A 27801-nucleotide genomic window follows, 5' to 3' on the forward strand; every position below is an offset into this window, starting at 1 on the left:
ATATGAGTAAAGAATTTCTGTTGATAGAGCTAGAAGCAATTTTGGAGGTTTGTGAGTCCGGCGAGTTAGTTAGTAAGAAACAATTACAACAGTTGATTAATTCAGTTACTGGTATTGAGAAACTAACGTCGAAGGGAAAGAAGAAACTTGTGGAACAATTGGTTCAAGAAAGTTTGATGAATATTGGTAGTTCAGTGTCTCAAGGGAAGAACAGCCGTGGTTTTAGTAATTTGGATATTGGTTCAGAAGAGGTACTTCTGGAAGAGTCAAATCTTGGGGATTTGTCTAGTGTTACGTTTAGAGAATTGAGATCTAATAGAAATAAGGAATCAGAAGATTCTAGTGGTAGTTTTGGTAGTACTGAGTTGGATAGACGCATGTACAGTAGTAGAGGTAAAATGAGTTTACTTAAGGAGCTTAATAAGTATGATTGCATGGAAGGGACTCCTATATCAGTCCATTTACAGATGCTTGAAGAAGTTTTTATTTTGGAGGATATAGAAGATGATAGAAAGAAGTGTTCTTTCTTGATGTTGACAGTTGACTTGATCTTGAGAAATTATTTGGATGGTTTAAAGAATGATATCAAGTGCGATTGGGAAGAGTTGTCGAATCACTTAAAGGAGAGGTATCCTGGTGATATAAGCGTATTTTCAGCGAAGAGTCGATTGAAAACTGTGAGAATTGATATGTCTGCTAATGGATTTAGAAAATCGGCATTGGAGATGGTTAAATTATATCGTATTGCATATCCTAAGAGAGAAGATGATGAAATTATGGACAAGTTACAAGAATTGTGTGCTTCTTCAATTACAATTTGGAATTTGTTACAGAATTCTCAAGGGAAGGATTTAATGCAAACAATTACTCATATAGAATCCATTCTTGTGAGTGAGAATAAACGTATGAATTTGGTAAAAGGAAGGAATGGTGGAAATAATGGATCAGGTGGATCAAAAGTGGTTTGTTATTTGTGTAAAGAAATGGGACACAAAGCTTTCAATTGTAAGAAAGGTGCAAAGCCTGAGTCGGTAATTAATTGTTTTAAGTGTGGCCAGAAAGGACATTATGCAAATAAATGTACTTCAATGGAATCAAAGGGTTCAACTGGTAATACTATTAATGCTGTTAGTACAGATGGTGCAAATTTGGATGTTAAGAATAAGAAATGTTTGGGTAAGAGAAAAGAAAATAAGTATTCTGATTGTGAGCTAATTAAGTGTGATGTTATGTATGATATGAAGCATAAGTTGAAAGTTATGGTTGATACTGGAAGTGTTATTAATATGATTAGTCCGAGAGCTGTAGAAAGATGTGGTTTAGTACTTCAATCTACAAGTTTCAATATATGTGGAATTGGAGGTCAAAAGTGTTTGAAGGCAGTTACAACTATTGAATTGATGGATGAAACTTTAGAAGTTTATGTTGGGGACATTCCAGTAATGGATGTAGATGTTTTAATAGGAGTAGATGCCGTTTTAAATATAGGGTTTGATAAACTGTATAATTTATCAAGTAGAGTAAAGAAAGTGGAAGAATCGGCGATGATTCTTAATATTAGTGAAGTTGTGGAGAATAGTAGAGTTTTGGAGGTTGATAAGAACATAAGTTCTAAGAATCAGGAGTATTCAAATGATGAAATATTATCAATGTTGATGGATAAAAATCCAGATGTTATGGAAGCAATATCTTTTGGTAAAAATGATATTGGAAAGTTTAAAGAAAATGTTGAAGAATTTGAGATTGATTGGAAGAAGGCAAGTACAGAATTTATACCATATAAATTCCCAGAAAAACTTAGAGATGAAGCTGAAAAATTGATACAGGAATTATTGGAAACGAAGACGATAATTCAAGGTCCAGCAAAGTTGTTACATAATGTCATATGTGTTCGAAAAAGGAATGGAGAATTGAGAGCTTGTGTTGATATGAGATATAGCAATAAGTACATGGATAAATGCCAATTTCCTATACCTCATTTGGAGCAATTTTTATATAAAACAAGAGGATTTAAGTATTATTCAGTTTTAGATTTACCTTCAGCATATCATCAGTTTTACTTGGCCGAGAATCAAAGAAATTTATTGGGGATATTTTTCAGAGGAAAAACGTATGCTTATCAAACACTTCCTCAGGGGTGTAAAAATAGTCCTATGTTTATGCAAATGAAGTTAAGTTCTTTGTTGGATGAGGATATTATTGCGTGGTATTATGATGATGGTATCATATGTTCAAATAATTTTGAAGAACATTTGGAGAAGTTAAGTATAGTGTTAAAGAAAATGGTTAGTGTTGGTCTAAAGATTTCTCATTCGAAATCTATTTTTTGTGCTAAGTCAGTTGATTTTTTGGGAAATCATTTAGCAGAAGGTTTGGTTATTACAGATGGGGCAAAAAGAACTATTAATTCAATTAAAGAACCAAAGACAGTTAGTGATGTTAGAGCTTTATTAGGTAACTTAGGATTTTATTCTAAATATGTTCCAAATTATGCGAAAATTTTATATCCAGTTACACAGTTGCTTAAGAAAGATGTTAGTTTTAATTGGAACACAGATTGTGTTGAAGCTTTAAAGAAAATTAAGAAGTTAGTATGTAGTGATGTGGTTTTATCAAGAATACAATTGAATTTACCTCTAATTATACAATCAGATGCTTGTGAGAGAGGTTATGGAGTTGCAGTTTTTCAGGAAAGTTCAGAAGGAATAAGAAAACCAGTTTTGTTTTGGAGTATGAAACGTCCACATGCAATTAAGTATAGAAATAGTGTTTATTTAGAAGGTCATTCAATAATATGTTTTATTCGAAAACATTATCATTTGTTGTTGGGTATGGAGATTTTGATTGAAACGGATAATAAACCATTATCCCAGGCAATGACAAACCAATCTCTTCATCCACAGTTAAGTGCATGGGCACAGGAACTTTCGTTTTTTCAAATTGTATGGAAGTATATTCCTAAAAGGGAGAATGATATAGCAGATATATTAAGCCGCGTTGAGAAAAGTAATGAACCTACCTTAGAACCGAATGAAGTTGAATCATTGTCATTGATTCAAGGGGGGGTGAGTATGTTAGAAAGAGTTGATGATGAAGTTGGTTTAGAAGTAGATGGAAAGAATGCTAGTGAACTTCATGGTTATGAAAGTTTGAATGTTATTTTGGAGAGAAATATGAAAGATGAACTAAATGTTATGAATAGTTCAAATGATGTGTTTAAAGAAGGAAAGAATTCAAAGTTTTTGTTGAATGAAAATGAAGAGATGAAATTATTGGGTAATAGAAATGGGTTTGTTGGGTCAATAACAGCAATTGAGTTAAAAGAACAACAACGTAAATGGGTTGACAAACATAAACCTAATAATTTGGTAAAGAGAAAGAATAGTGATTATTGGGGAATCATTGATAAAGAAGGAAAATGGATTCCATTGTTAACTGAAGAGTTAATAGATAGAGAGGCAAGACTTCTACATAGTTTTGGTCATTTTAATTGGAAGAAGATAGCAGAAATAATAAAACATCGTGCCTATCATCCGAATCTGTTTAAAGTAGTGGAAATGGCTGTGAAAAATTGTGAAGTTTGTCAGAAGTGTAATGTTAAGTGTAAGAAGATAATTAAAACTAATTGGTGTAGCTATATGTTACCAAGAGAGAATTATTCGGCAGATATTATGGGTCCGCGTGAAGGAAAGTATATAATTCATATTATTGATGCAGCTACGTCATTTTGGATGTGTGCAATTATATCAAATTGTGATGGTGAAAGAATTATGATGGAAGTATTGAAACTATGTTGGAGATATGGGTTTCCAAGTACATGGAGAACCGATAATGCACCATATTGGAATTTAACTTCGAAGAAGTTAAAGGAATGCAATTGTGAAGTTCAGACAAGTAATGCGTATCATCATGAGGGGAATACGTTGGCAGAGAATGCAATTGGGAATTTGCAACATATTATGAGGAAGTTATTAACTGAACAAATCAAAAATGTTCAATCAATTCCGTTACCGTTGGAAGAAATTGTAGAATGGTCTGTTATATTCCATAATGGAGTTGGAATTGAAGGAGAAAGTCCAAGTGAATTGTTTTTGGGACATAAGTTAAGAATACCTTCAATCTTTGAGGAGCACTCATTGAATGAAGTGGGAACAGATATGTCTAGAGATGTAGAACTTCTTAGATTGGAATGTTTAAGTAAGAGAAGTTCTAAGAATATGTTAAATAAGATAGACCGGGAAAGTAAATTGTCTTCAAAGAATGGTAATATGGAGAGAGTTACACAATTGAGTGAAAATTATAAAAATATGAATAATAATGGTAGTTATTTGGATGAATTGAGTGGTGAGAAAGAAATTGTTAGAGAGACAGTTGAACGTGGGACATCGCCAATGTTGGAGAATAATAAAGATTCAAATGAATTCTTTAAAGTAGGAGATCAAGTCTTGGCTTCAGCTAATTGGAAGAAGCTTCAAGCTAAATGGGAAGGTCCTTATTTGATTCAGGAGATTAATGGATCAACAGCTATACTAACTCGACCATTAATTAGGGGTAAACGTGGCAGACCACCTAAAACAGTTGTTTCAAGAAATTTGGTTCAATTAAAGAAGTTTCAAGAGGGAGACATGTTTTGAGAGGGGGTGAGTGAAAGATACAGGAGTTTTTGATGACAAATATATTGATGATATTAAATAAGTATAAAAATAATAATATTATAATTTTATAGTCATTGTTTTTCTTTATATATCTTTTGGTGTGTATACCAGAATAAATTATTTATTTCTTAATTATAAAATCATTTTATTATTTCCTTTTAAATTTTTGGACAAAAAAAAAATTTTTTTTAACTATAATAATTATACTGATAAAAAGAAATACCTTTTATTTTTTTGCAAATTATTTAGACATATTAATATCATTCGTTAAATTTGATTGTTGTTTTGATGGATTATTCAAAAATACTTTTATATAACGTTCACCATGAAGTTCTAAAAAGTCAAGCATTGAATTTAAGTCATTTTCATCAATTAAAGATATTCGATCATTCTGATGATCAAACCATGAACATGGTCCTTTATATGCTTGCTTTCCTTGTGTATATAATTGACTTCTAAAATAATCAAAACCATCCCAACGACGATAGGTAAAAATACGACAAAATCCACCATGTGAAACTTTTATTATAAATCTGTCATCATTTTTATTAGGTAAATTTAATTTCATTAATTTTGAAAAATTTTCAGTATTATTTTCCATTGGAATATCTGTAATTGATTGTTCACTATCTATTTCATTACACTTTGACATTAGACTTTCCTCATTTATCTCTGAATTATCATGACGACTGTGATAAAAACTAAACGCATCATTAACATTACGTCGATTTTCAAAATCTTTATCATATTTATTTGATAAATTTTTACAATTTTTTTCTTGTTGTTGTGATGTACTGTTTTAAATATTATAATTAATATTTACAATAATATATTACTTACAATGAAAAATTATTGGTTGGAACATTTGTGCAATAACTTCTCGGGCGTTTATTCATTTTATTTTTCTTGATAGTATAAATATAAAAATAATAATAAAAGTTAAGAAATGTTTAAATAGATGATATCACAAAGTAATATAAACTGATGATGTCTTTAAAAATTAGTTCTATTCGTGTTAGGACAAGCTTTTTTTTTAATGTTTATCTTAAAATATTAAAAAATATGTTGTTATTTTAAAATTTGTTTATCAAAATAAATCTACTACATTGGTAATTAGTTTGCTAAATAAATCAGACATCATAATATTTATTATATTCCTTATAAAATTGATTTCAATGTACTATAGTTTTTATTAGATTTGATATTTTTTTAAAAGTATAAATAATTTGATGTGATAAGAATTTTTAAGTTTAACTAAAGTTATTTGACATTTTCATCTAAAAAATTCTGTAAATATGTAAAAGTAAATATTTTTGATATAATACAATAATATAGTAATAAATGATTATAACAAAAAAAATAAAATTTTAAAATAATTTCAATATTGATATTGTAATAAAAATTAAATTCAAAAGTTTGTGAAACTTTACAGTACAAAGACATGAACAAGAGAAAATAAAAATGATTTAATAAAATTGTATGCTATCATATAAAAATCTTTTACAATATATTTGAAACTTTATTTATTGTATAAATAAATGTCAAAAACAAATTTCTTTATAAATTTTATATTAAAACTTATTTTAATAATCCAATAATACACTATGATTACTACTAAAAAATAATTTTAAGTTTATTTAAAAAATTAATATGTTGCTACTAAATTTTATTTTAAATTGAACAACTAAAGTTAAAAAGCATTAATATTATATACAATGAGAGATACTTTTTTAATTTTAAATTATAAATTTTCTATTAAAAAATGAAAAAAATATTATAGATAAATAAAAAGATATATTACCCATGTGATTAATATTTATTGTTATGAAAAAATCAGCATAACGATACTAATAAGGCAAAATAATCAATTTTTAATTGTAACAAAAGTCAATAATTATAAAAATATTATTGAAATGTGTTGACTTTTGAAACTAGCACTGTTAGAAATATCAATTATATTTTGTTTAAACTATTTTTTGAAACAATCATTGGATAAGAAATTTAATGTTTGATAGTTTTTCTGATCAGCGGGAACAACTCCTTTATTAACTGGCACTTTTGGTGTACCTCCACCACCACCACCACCTTTTTTATCAAAACAATCATTACCTAAAGCATTTAGGGTTTGATAATTTTTCTGATCAGCAGGAACTACTCCCTTATTGACAGGAACTTTTGGTCCACCACCATCTCCACCATTATCCTTTTTATCAAAACAATCATTACCTAAAGCATTAAGAGTTTGATAATTTTTTTGATCAGCAGGAACCATTCCCTTATTAGCTGGTGCTTTTGGTCCACCACCATCTCCACCTTTTTTGTCAAAACAATTGTTATCTAAGGCACATAATGTTTGGTAATTTTGTTGATCAGCAGGAACAACTCCAGCATTTCTTTTTTCTGGAACTTTTGGTCCACCACCATCTCCACCTTTTTTGTCAAAACAATCATTACCTAAGGCATTAAGAGTTTGGTAATTTTTCTGATCAGCGGGTACCATTCCAGCATTTCTAGCATCAGGTGCTTTTGGTCCACCACCTCCATCTCCACCTTTATCATTAAAACAATCATTGTTAAGTGCTTGAAGAGTTTGGTATTGAGGATCATTAGCGTCTTTTATCATTGGACCATTTTTTAAATCAGGAGTTTTTGGAAGTTCATTACGACCACCACCAGCACCTCCTTTATCAAAGCAATTGTTATTTAAATTGTTTAATGTAGCGTAATTAACATCATTAGTTCCTGCGACACCATAAACTGATGGAGGCTTAGGTGCATTTGGATCCACTATCACATTATCCATACTTCCCCCATTGTTCGCTGATCTCTCTTTTGACAATTTCCTTACATCTTTTGATTTATGACCTTTATGTGGTGATTTAACTCCTTTATGAACTTTTTTTTTGGTACCACACGGAGAAATAGTCATTATTAAAGAAATTAGTAGTATTAAAATGTGTTGGAACATCAACTTTGGTAAGTTAGCAGAACACAATTTTAATGATATATAGCGATAAGATTTATCACTTTAAATCATATTGAAAACAATTAAAATATAAATATTGGCAAAATTATGCAAAAAAAAATTTTTTAAACAATTTAATTTTAAAAGGCAAATTTTTAATTTATGATAAATATTTTTATTTTATTGAAGAAGTACTTTTAATTGAATAACAAACAATATCAATTTAAAAAAAAACATCTTAATACAAAGAACAAATTATTTAATATATAAACAACGTTTTCTGGAAATGACTTCAAATACCAGTTGTTAAATTAAAATAAATTGCAAATAATATTTTCAATATAATTAATTTTTAAATATTCTTTCGCAAAGTGACATACATAGAGGCTTTTTCAAAACTTTTACAAACAAATTTAATAAAATTATTTTATTACTTTACTAAAGAAAAACATCAAATTATCTACCAATTTGGCACATAATAATATTTATAATTAAAATTCTAAACACTTCCTCCTTCATTTAAAATGACGCTTCTATAACGAAACAATTTTGATATTGGAGAAACGACTCTCAATTTATTTTGCCACCTTCCTTTTGATTTATTTCGTTTATCAAAATAATATGGTATTGAAAATTGAGGTGCTTCTCTTTGTAATATGTTTTTTTAAATTAACATTAGCAGTTCCAAAGGATATTGTTGTAAAGTTTGCTATTTCAGGTATAAAAAATTTATTAAATTTTTGTATTATAACATTTTTAGACTACAAAAAAACGGAAATTCTTGGATATTTGAAATTCCAAAATGTCTACAATACGGGTCCTAATATTTCATCTCATTTTTATCCTGAAAATGATGCTTTGACAAATTTAAAAAATCAAATTCAAAATGCCCTTCAGTCTGATGAACAGATGTATTATTTATCCTTAGATAATGATAAATTTATAACATCTTTACCTTTGTGTATTTTAGCTGAATCAAATTTAGCTCATAGACTTGATGTGGTTATTGGTGAAGATGAAAATGAAATTAAATCTATTACATTACATCCATATGAATCATACATTGGTCATCTAAATGGTACATGTCCAGAATCAAAAGGACTTGCAAAAGAATTTAAAAAAGATCCAGAATTTCATGTTCAAATATTTAGACCAACACCTATTCCAAATCCAGATATAGTGACATTTGTAAAAAGAATTGAGAAAGAAAAACAGCAGAGGGCAGCAGGAGGAGAAGGTGATAACAGATCATTTTTGCAAAAATATTGGCTTTATATTGCTCTTTTTGTCTTGATTTTTGTTATTTCTAGTGCGGCAAATCCAGAAGGTCAAGCTTAATAAATTACTATCACATTTAAGAGTTGTTGTTAAGTGTAAATATTTATTTTTTAAAGTTTTCTTTAAATATAAAATAAACATCAAATTGTATTATAAATTTTTTTTTCTTTTTAACATATATTCAATACCGTATTGTAATTATTAAGTCATAAAAAATTTCAAGGTAATTTAAATGGTTATTATAAATATGCGACAACTATCAACGGTAGAATTTTTATTGTTTATAATTATTGTTAACAACATCTAAGACTTTTTGTCCTTTATTTTTACAACCACTAGTTATTACTATTAATTTTTATACTTCTCAAAAATGTTAAGAAATTAAAAATGTATTTGTTCAAATTATTTTTTTGCATTGAAGTTTTAATTGGAAAAATAAAATTATTTTAATGAGGATAAATTAAAAAAATTTATGTAGATATTTTATTAATTAATTAACAATGCAATGATAATTTAATTAAAAAAAAATATTTCATCACGAAAATCAATCCCCAAGTAAATTTTTGAACAATGGTCTTATGTGGAGTGTGGTACACTATGTATGTTAGGTAGACGGGGTAGTAGTTGCAGTAAACTACACAAGCTAATAGTATACATTTTAAGCGTTCGTGTTTTATTTTAATAGTTTTGGTAGTTACTTATTTTTTTACTTTATTTCAAATGTCTGAAAATCCTACATCTTCAGAAACTGATCATGAGTCAATCAATAATTCCGATGCACCGCCAAAACTAACTCCTGAAGAAATATGTCCATCTTCGATGCAGCAACAGGAGCAAGAAGGTGAAAAAGATACAGAAAAGGAAAGTAATAAAGAAACTGGAGTACGAGTACAACCAAAAGTTTCTGTCCAGGATATATTTACTCTAGCAAGCAATTCTTTTAATGAAATTTCTAATCTTTACTCATTACTTAATGATCAAGAGAATAGTAAATATGGTAATATTTGGACTGTAGATCATGCAAATCGATTAAAAGATTCCATAGCAACGTTTACAAAAGATATTTCTCTTATTTCAAAGGATATTCAAGAAAGAGCTCACAAAAGAATTAAAGTGGATCTTAAAAAATCAGATGTTATCAAAACAGAAGTTATACATCGACCCACAATATCCTATCAGACATTTCCACAAAGGCCAAGGCAGTTTGTTACACAGGCTCGTCCTCAAATCGCAAACAAAGTTCCAATTCAACGTCCAATGCCAGTTCCAAGCAGAACAGGTCCAATGAATAGACCTAGACAGATTAATGTTACTCAAACAGATATTAGTAACACTTGTTTGATTCCAAATCGTCCAAACATGGCTACTAAGCGGCCTTTTCAATCTCTTTCTTCAAAAAGTTCTTTCACATCAACTGTACCATTTTCATCTTTAGCAAAAAGTGTTCCTGTTCACAATTCGACAAACAATGAAATTAGGATGGTGCCTACAAGCAGAGTGCGTTTAATTCAGAAACGTATGTTTACGAATCAACAATAATGAATTTATTTTTACAAAAAACCGATCTTATGTATTTTTTTCTATTGTTTTTCATGTATGTAATATTGATTTATTTAATAAACAGCGAAAAAAATAATTAAAGAATATACAATTTGGCATCTTTCCTCTTTTTGCTTTAGAGTAATATTAAAAGATATTGTAAGAAAAAAGTTGTTTTAATTAAAAAAATGTTTTATCAAAATGACTATAATAAATGTATCATAAAATAATTTAAACAAAAATAGTTACTTTTTAAAAAAAAATTGTATTTACAATTATCATACAGACTAATGTATATAGTTTAATAAATTATAGTCATTCAATATATAACTATGATCCCTAGGGGTATTTGTTCGATTTTGGCTAAATTACTTTTTCAAAAAAAAGTTTAAGACTATTTAAAAATTTTATTAGTCATTCTTTACTTACATATAATATTTGATTCAAGTATTATATTTCTAAAAAAAAATACAATTTTTGGGTTTTAGGAATTATACTTATATGTGATTTAATTTTTTGAAAATCAAAAAAAATTTTATTAGCTTAAATTTCGTTTATATATCATAATAATTTATATTTTATAAGAATATTAGCTTAAATTTCATTTATATATTATAAGGATTATATATTATAAGAATTATGATAGCGCGTATGAGAAACATTTCAGCGCATTTATAGCTGTTAGTTTAATATTCCCAAAAAAAAATATGCTATAATAGTTGACAAATATTCAAAGTATTATGTAAAATGAAAGCTTTATATATATCATTAGCACCAACATGATCCTTCATCTGTAACAATTTGTCTGGGTTTAATAGGTCCAATATCAACAGTCTGTTTTGGTTCAGAACTTTTATCATTATCAATTCCAGGTAGAGCATTAGCAATACGACGAAACAATTGTTTAACATTATAACCAGCTTTTGCCGAAGTTTCAATAAACATAACGTTAAGCTCACTAGCTTTACGTTCACCTTCTTCAGTTGAAACTTGTCTTTTATCAACAAGATCCGTTTTGTTACCAACTAACATAATTATAACATCAGATCCTCTTTCTGTCCGTACATCATCAATCCATTTTGATGTTTGATGGAATGAATTAGCATTTGTAATATCGTACACAACCACAGCCACCGTAGAATCACGAATATAAGATGGTATTAAAGATCTAAATCTTTCTTGCCCAGCGGTATCCCATAATTGTAAGCGAACCTTAAAATAAGAAATTGTTCAAATATTTAACATATGATTGATTACTCACAGTTCTATCCTCTAAATACATTGTTTTACTTAAAAAGTCGATACCAATTGTTGCTTGATATGTATTATCAAAAGAATCGTACATAAATCTTGTAATAAGTGATGTTTTGCCAACTAAATAGAAAAAAAATTTATGAAAAGTTTTAAAAAAATTCCAAATAAGGATTAAAAAAATGATGTATCCAAATGAAACGTGTCAACTTACCACTTTGTTCTCCAAGAAAAACAAGCTTGAATTTTTTGAGTGGATTTCCAAAATCACTTGACATGATACCTAAAATAAAAATAAGAAATATTTATAAAAATTAAAACAAATGTAAACAATTGTAATAACATAATGTCTACGTCAACAATTTACCATACAAACCAATACCTTCAAAGTCGGGCATTTCGTGACAAGAACAAAGTTAACAATTTTTGGAATACAGCAGATAGTATAAATTAAATAAATTTTATTTAAATTTTGTATAGTTTATTTCAATTATGGCACACAATTTTGTGTTTTTAAACTTTTATTTAGTTAGTTAAAAATTTTCTTATATAAATTCTTAATAAATCAATTATTGTAAATAATAACTAAAAATAAATGACGATATAATGACTTTTAATTCTCTAAATTCTTTGTTGGTACTAGTTATAGTTTCGTGAATTTAGAAAAAAGTGATTGAGTATTTCATTTCTCATTTGCTAGCCAATGACTAAAATATCGTACCACTATGTAACTTTAATTCTTACATCCTTCATATGTACATTTTTTTTTTATTTAAACTAGATTGTTTAAAAAGTTTTTTTTTCATATTATTATTATAAAAAAAAGTTACTAAAATTTTTAAACAGTTGTTGTAAAATATTAAATATTCTAGGGAATTGATTAAATTTTAAATGATTAAAAATTTTCAATTTGCTGACTTAAATATTCGGTTTACTGGTAATAAAGAAAAAACTATAAATCTTGTCAAACGTGCAATTCGTATGGGATATGATTCTGTAGCAATAAATGTTGATGTTGGATTATTTTTTTGTCCAGAATTAAAAAATGTATGCTTTGTTTTTTTTTTCTTTTTTATTCTAATATTTTATTTTAGGAGGAAGAGCCACCTTCAAAAAAGAGGAAAAAAAAAGAAATTGGAAATGTTGCTACTTTACCTGAACCATTTATTGTGGATGAAAAATTATTAGATTTATCTCTTCTTGAAAGACAGGGTAAAAAGTTTCGACAATATAGTAGACTTACATGTGACTTAACAGATTCAACTTCAGTTTTTCGATTACAACAAGCTTTAAAAAATTCAAAATATGACATTGTTGCTGTTCGCCCCACTTCTTTAGATATTTTAAATACAATAGCTAAAAAAGGAACATTTGTTGATATCATAACAACTGACAAATCAGAAGGTAGAATTTGTTGGTTGACAAGAAGTAAAGCTTTACAAAATGCTGCTTTTGAAGATGGTCTTACATTTGAGATTGTTTATAGTCCATCACTAAAAGACAGAGAAACAAGAAGGAATCTTATTACAAATTCACGTATATTACTAAATATCTTTAGTTCAGGTAAAGGTGTTATTATTTCTAGTGGTGCAGAAGATCTTTCTGAACTTCGAGGACCTTATGATGCTATGAATATTACTGTTTTATTTGGAGTTGATTCAAAATATGCAAGAAAGTTTGTTTCAGAAAATGCTGTAAATGTTTTGAAGAGGTGTTCTTCTCGAAAAACTTTGAAATGTACATACATTGAAGTTTCCATCGATAATGAAGATGAGCTAGATAAATATAAGGAAGTTGTTAATATTGATGAAATAAAAAAAATAGATTTGTTCAATGATCAAATTAAGTTATGAAATAGTTATTGCTTTATGTATATTTTTAATGTATTATTTTTGTTTTTTTATTAAATATATTTAGAAAAAGTATGGAACTTTATAATCGAATTAAATCATTTATAAATAATTTTATAGTTTTAAGGAAACAAATAAATAGATTTTATGATAAGGAAGTTATATGGAAGGGGATAGCTTTAGAAAAATCTAATTATCCATCAGAAAATTTTTATAAAAATTATAATGAAGAGTTGAAAGATAGGATTTCTTTAAAAATCAAAGAAGTTGAAATTATAAGTGGTTTCTATGAATTTTTTCCCACAAAAATATCTGACAATGATTGGTCATTGCTTCTTGAATGTAATAATATTAAAGAGACACTAGATCAAATAAAATTTTTAAAACAAAGAGAGTTACAGAGAGAAAAAGAAAATAAAAAAAAATTAGAGAATAAAAAGAATATGGAAATTAAAGTAGAAAAACAAAATTTATTTTCACCAGTAGGTATCAATATGTTGAGTATTGGAAATAGAAAAAATCGGACACAAATTGAAAAACAAAATTATGTTTCTTCTTTATTATTAAATGAAACTCCTAAAATTGTAATAGATTGTCGTTATATACCTGATTTAAGTATTCGTGCTCAAAATTTAACAATGAGTCAAATTAAATATGTTGCATTTGAAAATCGAATTAGAAAGGAGCCATGGCCTTTGTGTCTTGCCAATTTTAATGACTCATTAAATGAAAAAGTATTGAGACATGTTGATTTTTTGAGATGTAACCAATCGCTTGAAGATTGTACTGAAAAAAATTATACAGAGATATACGATCCATCAAAAATTGTTTATCTAAGTCCTGATAGTGAAAATGAATTAGATCATATCAAAGGTGATGAAGTATTTGTTATTGGTGGAATTGTTGATAGGGTAAGAGAACATAAAATACCAAAGCATGCTTCATTAGAAGCAGCAATGAAGGATAATGTTAAATCTGTCAAACTACCATTAGATAAATATGTAAAATGGAAAAGTGGAACAAAATACTTGACTTTAACAGCAGTTGTTAGTATTTTACAAGATGTTTATGATACCAACAATGATTGGACTTATTCACTCAAAAAAAACATACCAGTGAGAAATTTAAAGAGTAGTGAAGAAAAAAATCAAAAGGCGAAAGATTTTCATGCTTCAATTAGAGAATTTGATAGGAGAGTTTTAGTTGAAATAGAAAAAAAACTAAGTGAATTATCATAACAAGCTTAATGAAGAAAAAAAAAAACGAATGTTTTGTACTAAGCTTGTAATTGTTGTTAAAATGAAATTTAAATAGAACAAATTTTATTCTTTTTTATAGTTCATTAAAAAATTTATTTATAGGAAAGTTAATCATTAAACTTTGTAGAAATAAAAAAATTTTTTTTGTTAATAATAAATATCATTTAATTTTAAACGTGTTTTAAATTTTTAATGTGTACTTTTTTTTAAATATCAATTTAACATAATAAAGAAAAAATAGAAAACTATATTTTATTCTCGATTCTTAGGTTTAAGGTTTTTCAAAGTATTTTCTATTGTTTGATAAAGATTTTTTTTCTCTTTTCATTTTTTTTAAACTTTCCTGTCAAAAGTAAAACTTTAAAAATCAAATTTTTTTAAAAAATATTCTTAATATTGATATAATTATTATTATCATTGTCAAAATTATTATATATAATTCTTTCTTTAAGAATTATTCAACACATTTTTGAAAGATTCTGTTTACAAAAAGGTATTTAACATCATAATTTCAATCATTTTAAATTTTATTTTTCTGATATGTTATTTATATCATTCCTCATCAAATACCACTTTAATGTTTGTAGTTATCATTATTGAAAAGTCTTTTTATCAATTCATGTCTTTTTAAATTTTATTTCTGTATATTAATGTTTTTATTTTTCTAATAAAAGATTTTATTATTATGATTTTTGTGGTCTTTATTTCAAATTTGCTGTGTTTTTTTCTACTTTATAAATATTATTAAGAAATGGATAAAAAAATCTTTTTTTCTAAAATATATGTTTTTATTTACAATAGATATATATGGTAATTTTTAATAAATTGTATCATTTTTTAAAAAATAATAGTAAAACAATCCATATTAATTAGTACTATCATGTTAAATAAAAAATAAAAAAAACAAAATTAAAAGCAAAAAAATTTTATTATTTAGCAATTAAAAAATTATTAATCTCATGATTATTTCAGGGACTATATCTATTCAAGAATATAAATTTTTTCCAGAAAAATTCTATTCTTCATAATAAGTGTAATTGTTTCTCCCGGAAAACTTTTTAAAATAAATAAAACTTGAAAAAAATTTTATTAGCTCAAACTCCATCTACATATCACTAATACAAGGACTATGGATATACACTAATGTACAAATTAAAATAAAAATTAATAAAAAAAGTGGTAAGTATTACTTTACTTTTTAATAAATTATTTATTTTACAAAAAAAAAGTAATTTTTATCAATACCCCTCACCAAGTATTGATCGTTCTAGATCATACTTGTAAATTTCACCATTTAAAGATTGTAAATATGGTACTTCTGGAAGATTAAAATTTCCCTGACTAGATATTTTATCATTTACATATAATTCATTTAATATCAAAGGTAAATTATGTAACATTTTTGATTTCTCATCAACAGCTTTTATAGTAAATGAATTAACATCATTGATAACACCATTGAGATTATCAGATATTGACGATGAGTGTTGGGAAGGTAAATGAGGATATAATTTTCCATCCATAATTGGATTGGAGGCTGATTTTGGAAAACCCAATAAGCATGTTTGAATAGATGATGCTTTATACCAAATTCGAAGACCATCAATTTCACCTGCAGGTGTGTATCCTCGATAAGGTTTATGAGTTTTTACAACAATTATATCTGTTATGGCATCAATTATTTTTTCTTTTGGTAAATAGCTCACTAATAAGCGATATTTTCTTAATCCTTTTTCTTTGGTATCAGAGGTAAAGCTTATCTCTGTAAATCCATTTGGTATAAGAATATCTTCTTTTTTTATTTGTATGTCATGAAGTATCTCAGTTTGCTATATCAATATTATAATAAAGATATTAAATTTATGACACTTACACCATTTTCTGGTACTCTATTAATACACAAATATCGAACAGGTCTACTAAAAAAAGAAGTTATACCTCCTTCTTTCCATAAATCGGCATCTGTTCCATCATCAAAAGTTTTTATAATTGGAGTATAATTTTTAGGTGCATTTTTTGGATCTGTTACAATACATACACCATATATTGGTTTTGCTCCTAACTCTTCATCAAATTCAGTAGATCTTGTTAGCATAATAAGAACAATAAAATAATAAAAAAAAAATATATAATTTACAAATATTTTCTATTAACACTATATGAAAAGTTTTATATATTGACTTAACATAAAGGGCCGCAACTTAGTTTATTTTTATTTTATAAACAATAGTATGTAATATTAAAATGATTTATAATACAATATTAAATTTTATTATTATTATTTTTTTTTTAATAATCATAATTTCTTTTATCATCTTCATCAGAAATTAATCTTTTGTATTCTCTCATTTTTTCAAGTTGTTCCTCAAAAGGTTCTCTTTTAATTTGATTATTATTAAGATATCTTACAGAATAATTACGTCTTTTTAATAATGCTTTATATGGTTTAGGTACAGTTGTCATACCTTCACATCTTGTCATATCTGGTGGACCTTGTGGACCTTCACAAAATTCAAAACTTTTTATAAGTGTTACAAAAATAAGAAATAATTCCATTCTTGCTAATGGTTCACCAAGACATTGACGTTTTCCAATTCCAAAAGGCATATTATTTCTTACAGCAACATATGAACCATCATTATTTAAGAATCTTTCAGGTAAAAAAGTATCTGGATCATGAAATTCATTTTCATCAAAATGTATAGCACCTGTTTGTATAAGGAGAGTTGTGTCACGAGGAATAAATTTACCATTTATTTCAATATCACACTCAACTCTATGTGGTATACCCCATGGTAATACATTTATCATTCGTTGTATCTCATCTATTGTTGCTCTTACATAAGGAAGTCTTATTTTATCTTCTGATGTTACATCCATATCATCATTAAGAACACCTATAATTTCTTTGAAACATTTTTTTTGAACTTTAGGATATAAAATCATATAAAGAATTGCCCATCTTAAGGTTGTAACTGTTGTTTCCATACCTCCTGTCCATAAGTCACCAGCATTCAAGGCCAATGTTAATTTTGATAATTCTTCATCCTGTGACTTGTACATTTCAAGTAAATAAGCATCAATAAAATTTGTTGCCTTAAATGTTTCTAAACTATTTTGAATTTTTGATGAATGTCGTTCAATTTCATCCATAAAAAATTTCTGTAATTTAAAACCATTTCTTTTATATCTATAATATGTTGGAAGAAAATATCTCATAAATGGATAACAATCAACAATTAACATTTGTATAGATGTAAAATCTTTTAATATTGAGTCAATTAATTCTTTAAAATGCATAAATTCAGGATCATAAAATTCATAATATCTTCCCATAACAAGATCATGAATAATATTTCCAACAGTATAACTTATAACATGATGAAGATCTATGACAATTTTTTTTGAATCACCCATTCTTTTAAAAATATTAACTAACATTCGATGGGTATGAAGCATTATTTTGTATTCCATTCGTTTACTTCCAACACCAAATTCACGAAATACTTTTAATGCAAAATTACGTTGTGTATACCATTTATCACCATCAGCAAGAATTATACCATCACCATGAGGTTTATGACCAGTAAAAATTCCATAAACATATGTATTTGGGCGTGATGAAAAAATTTCCTTATTTTTAATCAAAGTTTCTTTAATAATATTTGCACTTGCTAAGACAACTGTAGGTCTTGGAAGCCAAATAGTAAATATATCTCCATATATTTGTTTCCATTTTAAGATTGTTTTATATGGAGATGCCATGTCAATTGAAAGTGTATTTCCAATGAATGGTAATGGTCTCGGACCATTTGGATATTTTTTTATATTTGTATAAAATTTAATACAAATATAAATAAAAAAAAGAAATACAATTGTAAGTATCAAAAACATTGATGATGAATAATATATGGCAATGTCAACAAAAACTTTTATTTATAAACATAATTTTTTTCTTATTATTTATATTCTCACAAAACAAGATTTATGGGAATATTTTTTAATAATGTTAATTTTTTAATTAATTATTAATTGTAAAAATAAAAATTATGAAAGAACTTTAATTTATCTTTTAACAGTTAAATAAAATTTTGTCCTTCAATCTTATTTAGTTAAATAACAAATTTTTTCTTTTGCACTGATATAAAAATTTAATATATTAAGGGACAAACTAAGTAAATAAAGATCAAAACTCATTTATGGCTAAAAGATTCACTATTCTTCAATGATTTAAAGAACAAGTAAACATTTCGAGTCCCACTCATAGTGACAATGTATTTATATTTCACAATACCTTTAGTTATTTGTCATATATACATTTATTTATATATATATAGAGATATATATATATATATAAAGATTCTTGGGTTCACTGCGCATAGAGAGAAATGCTAAAAGATTATACAATAGAAAATTTGTTGTTTTTAAAGAACTGTAATTGTTAATAAAAACGAGCAAAGAAAAGGTTTCACTATCAAAGAATATATTACAATTATATTATATATTTTCTATCAAAAGTGGTACTCATTTTTGATTAACAAATATTTATCCTACATTTTTTTTTTAATATACTTCTTTTTAATTGTTATATTGTAAAATTAATGGCTGCTGTAAGTGAAGGCATTTTAGCTGATAAATGGAATGCTTGTTCAATTCAACCACATAAAGCTTATCAAAATGATGAGGTAAAAATATTTTTTTATAAATAAATATAATTTTTAGTTAACAATAGATTTAGTATGGTGGACAAATGCTATATGTTTACCGACAATTGCAATTATTGGTATAACATGTAATTTAATAAATATTTTTGTTCTCACCTATAATCCATCATCAAAAAGAATACCATCAAGAAAATTATTATTAATATTAGCTATATGTGATATATTTTTTTTATTTTTTGCTGTACTTGAAGTATCACCTATGTCAATTAGATCATTTTTATCATCACCTATTATAAATGAAATATATACAAAATTAGTATTATATATAAGAATGTGTGCTTCAACTTTTTATAAATCATCTGTATTACTGGTTGTTATTTTTAATATTGAAAGATATATAAGTGTATGTTATCCATTACGATCAAATCGTTTATGTTCACATAAAGCTATAAATTATACAATAATTTTATGTATAATATTTTCATTTATATGTTCATTACATTGGCCTTTAGTATATGAAGTTACTGATTGTTATGATTTTAATGATAATCATGAATATTTTGTTATATCAATGTCAGAAAATTCATTTTGGATTGCATATTATAGAACAATGGATTATTTTTCATTATTTACATTTAATATATTTCCTATTGTTTTATTATTTTATTTAAATTATAAATTAATAATGACACTTAGAAAAGTTATTCATAAAGATTTAATATTACAAAGGCAAATTATTTCATCAAATCAACAAACAACACAATTAATAAATAATCATGAAAATAATTTTACTCAAAGACAAAATGCCAATAAAATTTTATTTGCCGTTGTAGCAATGTTATTTATATGTGTAGCACCACAGGCACCAGCAAGATTATTATATGAAATTTTAGGACATTATCATCCAACTGCAATTATTTATACATGTATTAGTCAACAGGTAATAATAATTATTTTTTTTAAAAAAACAAAAAATATTTATAATTAACTTATTTTTTTAGTTAGTATTTTTAAATGCTTCATTAAATTTTTGTTTATATTGTTTGGTATCACGAAGATATCGAAGTTTATTAATAGAAAGTTTTAGAATTCTTTTAATGCCACATAAAGGATTTTTTACATCTAGTGCAGTTACATTTCAATTAAAAACAAGATCTTCATCTGTTCATGCCCAGTCATCTGATGAACCAATTTATTGACAATATTTATATAATAGTAAAATAATCAAGAAAAATATGTACTGTCAACTATTATTCAAATCATATGATTTTTTTTATTTAAATTACAATAATCTTAAATTTAATGGTTACACATACTTCTGTATAAATAATTTATTTGAAAATATTTTGAGTGATACATGAAATAGTGTCAAAAAGAAAGAAATTTTTTTTGTAAATATGTAAATAATATTCATTGTATTTAAATAAAATTAAAATAAGTAAACAATTAGTAATATAAAATAAACTTTTTTTTCTAATTTGATTTACAAAGTGGTTCACGAAAGGTCTTTTTACTAGAAGTATAGAAATAACATGTATATATATTATCTTCTATATTTTCAAAAATCCTTTTTTTTTCATATTAATTTACTTCATGAGACTGTTAATGGCATTTTGTCAGTTGAAAAAAAAAATTATAAAATGAATAAAAATCAGTTGTTTAAATAAATTTTTTTTAACAACAATTTTGGGGTTATTAACAACATAATACCGTACAGATATACCATAAAACTATAAAAATTGTATGATAAGATGTCACTTTGTACTTAGATTATAAAATTATATTTTTAATATATTAACATGACGTGTCTCTAAAACATTATTAATTATGTTACTTTATCCATAAATAACTAAAAAAAAAAGTAAGACAAAAAATTTACGATAAGAATAATTCATCAGATTACAATATATTAAAATATTATAATAAACAATATTTATATTTTATAAGGAACTTAAAAATATATATAATTAATTGATAAAATTTCTTTATCATTATTTAAAAATAACAAACATTCAAGTACTGTTGGTGTTTACAAAAAAGTACGTTTAAACTACAATCATTAACAAAAATATTTTGATATGTTATTAATTATTTTCAATATATAAATTAACTTCTTAATTTTTGTTTTTAAATTTTAGAAACTAAAAATTTTTATTTTTGAATATGATTGATGTATTTTATCTTAAAGTGTATCTTAAATCAGAAACTTAACATTATTTTTTTTAAAAAAGTTATAAAGGTTTTTTTTAAGTAAAATTAAAATTTTAATTATTGCAACTGTCAAAATGAATTTTTCTTTTTTGAATATGTATAACAGATGTTTTATAATCTTAATTAATTTTTTTAATATACTTTAAAATAATTTTTTATCTATCTGTGAAATGCATATGTTAATATCTTTGTATAAATAAAAGTTTATTTTTCTTTGATTGGTTACTTTTTAGAAATAAAATCTCAAAAATTAAATTTTTTTAAAAAAATTACTTTTTCTTTAAAAATTATAAAAATGTTACAATTAGAAATTAAACATTAAAAGTTGACAAAAATTTAGTGAGAAAAAATTAAAATTCATTAGAAATAAATTGACAAAAATCTGAATATATGATAAAAAGTAGGATAATTAATTAAAAAATTGACATTTGAAAATATAAAAATTATGAAAAAAAAAAAAAAAGAATAGTTCAACCAAAACTGAATAGTACTAAAATATTTTCCTTAATTTGTAATTTAATACCACTTAGTTTCAATGAAAAGCCATTCGTGAACTATCCCATACTTCAACGCATAAATACCAACATCATGTTTTTCACTTCTTCAATCTCTTTTTCTAGTCTAGCTGATTCAGCACGCAAAAATGCATTTCTGTCCTTCAGGTATTTCATCTCCTCAGACTCTGCCTTTTCGGTAGCCTTTTGTTTTATTCGATAACGTTGAGCTGCAATACGATTTTGTTCTTTTTTCCGTCTTGCTTTTTCTGTATAATTCATACCCGACAATGAGTGCTTCTTTGAATTTTTAAGTTCAGTGACATCTGTCATCAAAGAAGAAACTTTTGTAGAATGATTTTTACGTTTAATGTATTTTTTTACCATTATTGTCTTTTCATTTTCAATTTCATTTCGAGCCTCATATATTAAATTGTCTATCCACTCGAATTGATTTATTGGTAAAGGAGATAACGAAAAGGTACTTTCTGTGCAACTGTTATAACCATTATCAGAAGATGAATATTGTAAAGAAGAAATGGATGAAGTGTAATAAGATGATGTTGGAGAATTATGGTTGTATTCTATTGAATTATATGAATTATTTAAATGCAAATCAAGATTTGAGTCATTTTCAATAGCTTTATTAGAGCTTAAAATACTGTTGCATTTTGGGTCCACAACAAATAAAGGACTGTTTATTGGAGCCCCAATTAAAGGAACGTCGATTCCAGCCCCGATGGGTACAATAAGATGACCCGTACCCACAACAGGAGCAATATGAGATTTCGAAAGCAGAAGCAGTGGATTTTGGCCAAACCCATGTTTCGCATGTTTTAGAGGCAGTGGTGCGCCTAAGGCTTGACAAGATATCGTGAGCAACAGCAGTGCATGAGTTTTCCTCTAAAAGAGGGGAAGCTCCAAAGGAAGATTGACTTTCTTCTAAAATAAAATAATTAAGAAAAATAAATTTTTTCCGTTACCTGACGAAGGCGGCAGATCATCAACAGAATCAGACAAATAAAGGTAATCATTATCTTGAATCATTGACAAACCTTGAAAGTCTTCAACTTGTTGTTGAGCAAAAAGAGTGTTTTCAAAAGTAGCAGACATTTTCAGTTAAATGAAGTTTTGAAATTTGTTAAACTTAAAGTAGTTATTTAAAAAATTTAGAAGCTAATAGAGAAATAAGATATATTTTCTAAAATAAATTTTTTTAATATACATTTTTAACCATAGAAATTTATAAACAAAAATATAATAAAAATATAAATGTTTTTTTTTAATTTAATAAATGTTGATTAACAGTCGATCATTTAGTTGAATTAATCAACGTACTTGATGTCATTCTTATAAAAATTATTGTTTATATATTAAATGTCATTTAGATTTAAGCGCACAATTATATATCTACATGGTGGTTGTAAGACGTCTATAGAAATGCGACAATATTATACTAATCATTATAATACACTCCTAGTGCTAGATTATATATTCACGTGAAAAGTAGTATATAAAACTTTATCATTTGAATAAAAAGTAAGAAATAAACATGATTTACATACTAGTCTTGATAGTAATTTAGATTAACGAAAAAAAAAGTTTATAGGAAGGAAGATTCCATCATGTAATGATTATTTATCATATAAAAGGAAGTTTTAATAAAGTGGAGTAAATTAATAGTAACAAATATAACTACATTTTATAATGTTTTGAATAATTATTATATAATTCATGTCAAGAATATTATTTCTTTGTTAATTATGAATAAAAATAGTAAAGAAAATTAAAATATAAGTAAGTATTTGCTTTTCTAGAAATTAAAAATTAATACATTATTTGTTACATAGAAGTATTGGGATAATGATTAATAATCGAAATAGGAGAAAAAATTAAGTTAACAATTTTTGTATTCTTTTTTTTTATAAAGAAGCTAGTGACAAATTAAAATTATTAATTAAAAAATTTTCCAAGACTTTTATTTCTGATTCTAATTCAAAAGCCAATTCTTTTAACATTTTATTTTTCTTACTTAATAGATCCATTTCAAATTTATCCATTTGAAGATTAACTTTCCTTTTTAAACGATATTTTGCTGCCGCTTTCCTGTTTTGGTATCTTTTCCTTTCAGCAATTTCTTTTTGTGTCAAGTTTGCCAAAGAAACTCTTTCATGTATACATGTTTGTATATTTGAACATTCACATTTCTCAGCAGCTATTTCTGATCTTACTTCATTTATTATTGAATCTAACCATTTCTGTATCTCACAACATTTATTTCTTAATTTTTAAAAAAAAATTTTAAACAAAAATAATTTTTAAAACATACTCTGTTTGATTATCAAGATTATGATGTTCATTACAATATTGAAAGTTATTGAAATTTAAATGTGGATGATAAATTGTTACATTGGAGTCACAACAATGATCATCATTACAGCTATAGTCAGAACATATCATTGTCATTGAATCTGTGTCCGAACATTGTGAAAAATTTATATTATTCATTTCACTGCTACTATTTTTAATACAATCAACATTTTGTTGAATGTTTATATTGTAAAATGTTTCATTTTCATTATTTCTAAAATTATTCAATCTATTGAGAGTATCAGCAGAAATTACTAAAGGGGAAGAGACCATCTTTTAAAAAGTCAAGTCTAAAAATAATTGATTAATTATTTAGTAAAGAAAATGTTATAACACAATACAACATATAACTTTTAAGTGTATGATCATTTCCTTGAAAAATTTGAAAAACCAAGTAAAATGTTTTATTAAAAAATATCTATAATACTATTATAATCGAATAAATATTAAAAATTGTAAATAATTTTTATATAGATTACAAGAATGTTATATTAAAAAATGTAATTGATTCAACATAAGAACCTTATCATGTAGTATTTCTTTATCAAAGAAGAAGTCAATAGAAGGTAACAATAAAATATTTTATTTATAACAGGAAAAAAAATCTTTTATTTTAAAATATTTTTAACTTCAATCTTCTTCTTCAGAGGTCTCATCTTCTGATGTTTCAAATGTTCCCTTTGGAAGTGAGTAGAATTTTAATGTTGAAGCAACAGGATCTTTCATCAAAAGATATTTTCCATCAGGTTGATCTAAAGTCAATTCAATTATACTTTTAAGAATACCCCAACAATTATCTAAATCTAATGAAATATTTTGAGCTAATTCAATAGGGCGGAAATTTTGTACACCCAAAATACAATGGCTAGTGTTATTTTTTGGAGAACTACGACTGACATAACCAATTTTGAGATTATCTGTTCCTGCAAGAATTGCTTGTAAAGTCCATTTAGCAAGTTTACAAGAATTATTTCTCATTTCTGTAGCCAAAACACAACCTCTTTGACTTTCTAATGATTTACGCCAATCCAAATGACCACGAACAGTTGAATCCCATTCATTAAAAGCTTTAATAGTAAGTAATTGTACCTCACCGGATGGTCCTGTTGATACACCATTAACCTCTGTTCTACAAACTAATGTTAGTGGTATTCCTTGTTTTGAAGTTCCCAATGACCATTTTCTATATTTAAATGCACAGTCAAATGCACTAGAATCATAATCATCATCAATTGGAATTTCTTCGTGTTCAAATTTATAAGTTTCTGAAGTCTTCTTTAAAACTTGACGTTTAAAGTTTTGATTAACTAGAAGTGCTTCAGCTGCCAATTCACTAGCGGTGTTTTCACCAATTCCTTCAAATACAGGTGGATCAGGATGAGTTTCATTAACTGTATATTGGTCTACTGGATTAACCAAAGAATCAATTTTAGCACGTTTATCAAAAATAACAACATTTCCAAGTTTATGAACAATAATATCCCATGAATATACACTTCTTGTTGAACTCATCAAAGTGGCCAAAATAATGTCTGTTCCAAAAATATTTCCATATTTTCCTGCAGTTAACTGTTCAATAACATAATCATCAATTGTAGGAACACTAATAAATGTACCACAATTTCTTTTAAGTTCAACAGAATTTTTAGGAGTAAGTCTGTCAAAATTTTTATCATAATAATAAAGTGTTCCATAACTATGGCCTTTGATGTCTTCTCCATTTCCATACAATGAATAAGAAGATTTTTTTCTTAGAAGTGTAGGGAAGTCAATATCAATAATATGTTTCCAGTCTGCTTGAATTTGAACAGAAGGTTGTCTGACTTTTTGAATTCCACGTTCACCAAATTTCCTATTTTGAGGACGAGTATTATTACTACGTGTATTACCTCCACGTTTTTGCCAAATTTTAAATTGTTTCATATGCTCTTTAACAACACTCTTCTTATGTTTTCCACTAGTCTGTGGATTTTGTTTTTCATCAATATCTTTAGACATAAGTTTTTTAAATTGAATAGTATTACGATTACGATAACGTTGTTGAAGAGGTTTCTGTGGTTTTGAACTATCAACGAGTTGGAAGTTTTCATCAGCATCATGAACATAGTCAAATTGAGATGCAGTATTATCTTTATTACCATAAGCACGATCTAAATAAAAATAATATTTAATACATTTATTAAAAACATACTTCTTTGAAAGAATTTTTCAACTCCAATCCAATCACTAATACGACCAATTTTTTCACAACGATTAAAACTTTGGAAAGGAAGATCCTTAAATTGTTCCATTGGATCGTGTTTTTGTTCAAAACTAGGACCCCATCCTTCTAAATTTTCAGAAATATTAAGTAAATCAAGTACTGGAAGAGACATTTTAAAACAAATAATAATGTTGTAAATATAAAACTCCAATATACAAATTTATTTTCGTTTCAAGAGTTACTTTAACAAAAAAATTTAAAGTTTATTAAAAAAAACATACACATTAATTAGTTATTATTTTTTATTTTGTAATAAATATGACTTCATAAAATTGATGTCCTCAAGAACTTTTGCATGGAAGTCGTTGGAAGTACTAGCCAATCCTGACAATTCTGTTAAGAAATGTGCTGAAGTAGGTGACACAAAAGGTAAGTTATTTGGTCGTCCTTCAATTTTAACATTTACTTCGGACTTTACTGAAGGTTGTAAATTTTTAAAATCAGATATTACATTAGCATCATCAACTTCATCATCAAACAAGGCAACAATATCATACATCCCAAGTGATTTTGCCATATCCAATACAGATGCTCTTTCTACATCTAATTTATCTATTTCTTGTTGTGCTACAGCACAAACTTCCTCCTCCTGTCTTCTTCTAATTGTAGCCTCTTCTGCCTCATGTTTTCGTCTTAAGGTATCATATTTCAATTTGGCTAATGTCTCAACTTTCTGTAAAGATTTATCGCGTCTACTTTCACATTTTTTTATTAACTTAATGACTTTTGGATGAGTACCTTCTAGTATATCCTTTCTTGTTTTTGCATACTAAAATATACAACATTATTAAAAAAAAAAAACTTTTTTAACATACGGATTCACGAATATAGTTATTAAATTTATCTCTAAAATATTGATGTATCTTTTTGACTTTTCTTATTTTTTCTAGTTTTTCCCTTCTTCTACGAAAAGCTTCTTGAAGTTGTTCGTCATTCTCTATATCAGGTAATGTCATAGTTAATAATGAATATTTAAATTAATTTCAAATAATGTCAATCGAG

General features: G+C 26.1%; 14 protein-coding genes across 14 annotated transcripts; 5 read left to right on the forward strand and 9 right to left on the reverse strand.

Moving 5' to 3' along the window:
• Nucleotides 1–2: 2 nt before the first annotated feature.
• SRAE_1000163900 (Reverse transcriptase domain and Integrase, catalytic core domain and Zinc finger, CCHC-type domain and Ribonuclease H-like domain and Aspartic peptidase domain-containing protein) lies at nucleotides 3–4634 on the forward strand (the record flags this gene model as incomplete). The annotated part of the gene is made up of 1 exon (XM_024648620.1): nucleotides 3–4634. The coding sequence occupies one exon, from the start codon at nucleotides 3–5 to the stop codon at nucleotides 4632–4634; it is 4632 nt and encodes a 1543-aa protein (XP_024502579.1).
• A 262-nt stretch (nucleotides 4635–4896) lies between these two features.
• SRAE_1000164000 (Hypothetical protein) lies at nucleotides 4897–5551 on the reverse strand (the record flags this gene model as incomplete). Its single annotated transcript, XM_024648621.1, has 2 exons — nucleotides 4897–5449; nucleotides 5496–5551. 2 exons carry the CDS (start codon nucleotides 5549–5551, stop codon nucleotides 4897–4899), a joined length of 609 nt encoding a protein of 202 aa, XP_024502580.1.
• A 1073-nt stretch (nucleotides 5552–6624) lies between these two features.
• SRAE_1000164100 (Protein of unknown function DUF236 family-containing protein) lies at nucleotides 6625–7584 on the reverse strand (the record flags this gene model as incomplete). Its single annotated transcript, XM_024648622.1, has 1 exon — nucleotides 6625–7584. The coding sequence occupies one exon, from the start codon at nucleotides 7582–7584 to the stop codon at nucleotides 6625–6627; it is 960 nt and encodes a 319-aa protein (XP_024502581.1).
• Nucleotides 7585–8241: 657 nt separating this feature from the next.
• SRAE_1000164200 (Hypothetical protein) lies at nucleotides 8242–8958 on the forward strand (the record flags this gene model as incomplete). The annotated part of the gene is made up of 2 exons (XM_024648623.1): nucleotides 8242–8338; nucleotides 8381–8958. The coding sequence occupies 2 exons, from the start codon at nucleotides 8242–8244 to the stop codon at nucleotides 8956–8958; spliced, it is 675 nt and encodes a 224-aa protein (XP_024502582.1).
• Nucleotides 8959–9618: 660 nt separating this feature from the next.
• Nucleotides 9619–10437, forward strand: SRAE_1000164300 (Hypothetical protein; the record flags this gene model as incomplete). Its single annotated transcript, XM_024648624.1, has 1 exon — nucleotides 9619–10437. One exon carries the CDS (start codon nucleotides 9619–9621, stop codon nucleotides 10435–10437), a length of 819 nt encoding a protein of 272 aa, XP_024502583.1.
• A 768-nt stretch (nucleotides 10438–11205) lies between these two features.
• Nucleotides 11206–12086, reverse strand: SRAE_1000164400 (Ras-related protein Rab6; the record flags this gene model as incomplete). Its single annotated transcript, XM_024648625.1, has 4 exons — nucleotides 11206–11649; nucleotides 11699–11811; nucleotides 11903–11971; nucleotides 12056–12086. 4 exons carry the CDS (start codon nucleotides 12084–12086, stop codon nucleotides 11206–11208), a joined length of 657 nt encoding a protein of 218 aa, XP_024502584.1.
• A 493-nt stretch (nucleotides 12087–12579) lies between these two features.
• Nucleotides 12580–14776, forward strand: SRAE_1000164500 (Ribonuclease P protein subunit p30; the record flags this gene model as incomplete). Its single annotated transcript, XM_024648626.1, has 5 exons — nucleotides 12580–12735; nucleotides 12783–12900; nucleotides 12946–13534; nucleotides 13606–13610; nucleotides 13659–14776. 5 exons carry the CDS (start codon nucleotides 12580–12582, stop codon nucleotides 14774–14776), a joined length of 1986 nt encoding a protein of 661 aa, XP_024502585.1.
• Nucleotides 14777–16035: 1259 nt separating this feature from the next.
• Nucleotides 16036–16892, reverse strand: SRAE_1000164600 (FAM125 family and MABP domain-containing protein; the record flags this gene model as incomplete). Its single annotated transcript, XM_024648627.1, has 2 exons — nucleotides 16036–16626; nucleotides 16671–16892. 2 exons carry the CDS (start codon nucleotides 16890–16892, stop codon nucleotides 16036–16038), a joined length of 813 nt encoding a protein of 270 aa, XP_024502586.1.
• Nucleotides 16893–17086: 194 nt separating this feature from the next.
• SRAE_1000164700 (Cytochrome P450 18a1) lies at nucleotides 17087–18562 on the reverse strand (the record flags this gene model as incomplete). The annotated part of the gene is made up of 1 exon (XM_024648628.1): nucleotides 17087–18562. The coding sequence occupies one exon, from the start codon at nucleotides 18560–18562 to the stop codon at nucleotides 17087–17089; it is 1476 nt and encodes a 491-aa protein (XP_024502587.1).
• An 836-nt stretch (nucleotides 18563–19398) lies between these two features.
• Nucleotides 19399–20660, forward strand: SRAE_1000164800 (G protein-coupled receptor, rhodopsin-like family and GPCR, rhodopsin-like, 7TM domain-containing protein; the record flags this gene model as incomplete). The annotated part of the gene is made up of 3 exons (XM_024648629.1): nucleotides 19399–19482; nucleotides 19520–20401; nucleotides 20463–20660. The coding sequence occupies 3 exons, from the start codon at nucleotides 19399–19401 to the stop codon at nucleotides 20658–20660; spliced, it is 1164 nt and encodes a 387-aa protein (XP_024502588.1).
• A 1578-nt stretch (nucleotides 20661–22238) lies between these two features.
• SRAE_1000164900 (Basic-leucine zipper domain-containing protein) lies at nucleotides 22239–23279 on the reverse strand (the record flags this gene model as incomplete). Its single annotated transcript, XM_024648631.1, has 3 exons — nucleotides 22239–22860; nucleotides 22931–23108; nucleotides 23150–23279. The coding sequence occupies 3 exons, from the start codon at nucleotides 23277–23279 to the stop codon at nucleotides 22239–22241; spliced, it is 930 nt and encodes a 309-aa protein (XP_024502589.1).
• An 809-nt stretch (nucleotides 23280–24088) lies between these two features.
• Nucleotides 24089–24809, reverse strand: SRAE_1000165000 (Basic-leucine zipper domain-containing protein; the record flags this gene model as incomplete). The annotated part of the gene is made up of 2 exons (XM_024648632.1): nucleotides 24089–24446; nucleotides 24496–24809. 2 exons carry the CDS (start codon nucleotides 24807–24809, stop codon nucleotides 24089–24091), a joined length of 672 nt encoding a protein of 223 aa, XP_024502590.1.
• A 357-nt stretch (nucleotides 24810–25166) lies between these two features.
• SRAE_1000165100 (Eukaryotic translation initiation factor 3 subunit D) lies at nucleotides 25167–26911 on the reverse strand (the record flags this gene model as incomplete). Its single annotated transcript, XM_024648633.1, has 2 exons — nucleotides 25167–26686; nucleotides 26728–26911. The coding sequence occupies 2 exons, from the start codon at nucleotides 26909–26911 to the stop codon at nucleotides 25167–25169; spliced, it is 1704 nt and encodes a 567-aa protein (XP_024502591.1).
• Nucleotides 26912–27034: 123 nt separating this feature from the next.
• On the reverse strand, nucleotides 27035–27755 carry SRAE_1000165200 (Hypothetical protein; the record flags this gene model as incomplete). Its single annotated transcript, XM_024648634.1, has 2 exons — nucleotides 27035–27568; nucleotides 27615–27755. 2 exons carry the CDS (start codon nucleotides 27753–27755, stop codon nucleotides 27035–27037), a joined length of 675 nt encoding a protein of 224 aa, XP_024502592.1.
• Between the last annotated feature and the right edge of the window lie 46 nt (nucleotides 27756–27801).

Source organism: Strongyloides ratti (assembly GCF_001040885.1).
Source record: "Strongyloides ratti genome assembly S_ratti_ED321, chromosome : 1".
NCBI classification, from domain to species: domain Eukaryota; kingdom Metazoa; phylum Nematoda; class Chromadorea; order Rhabditida; family Strongyloididae; genus Strongyloides; species Strongyloides ratti.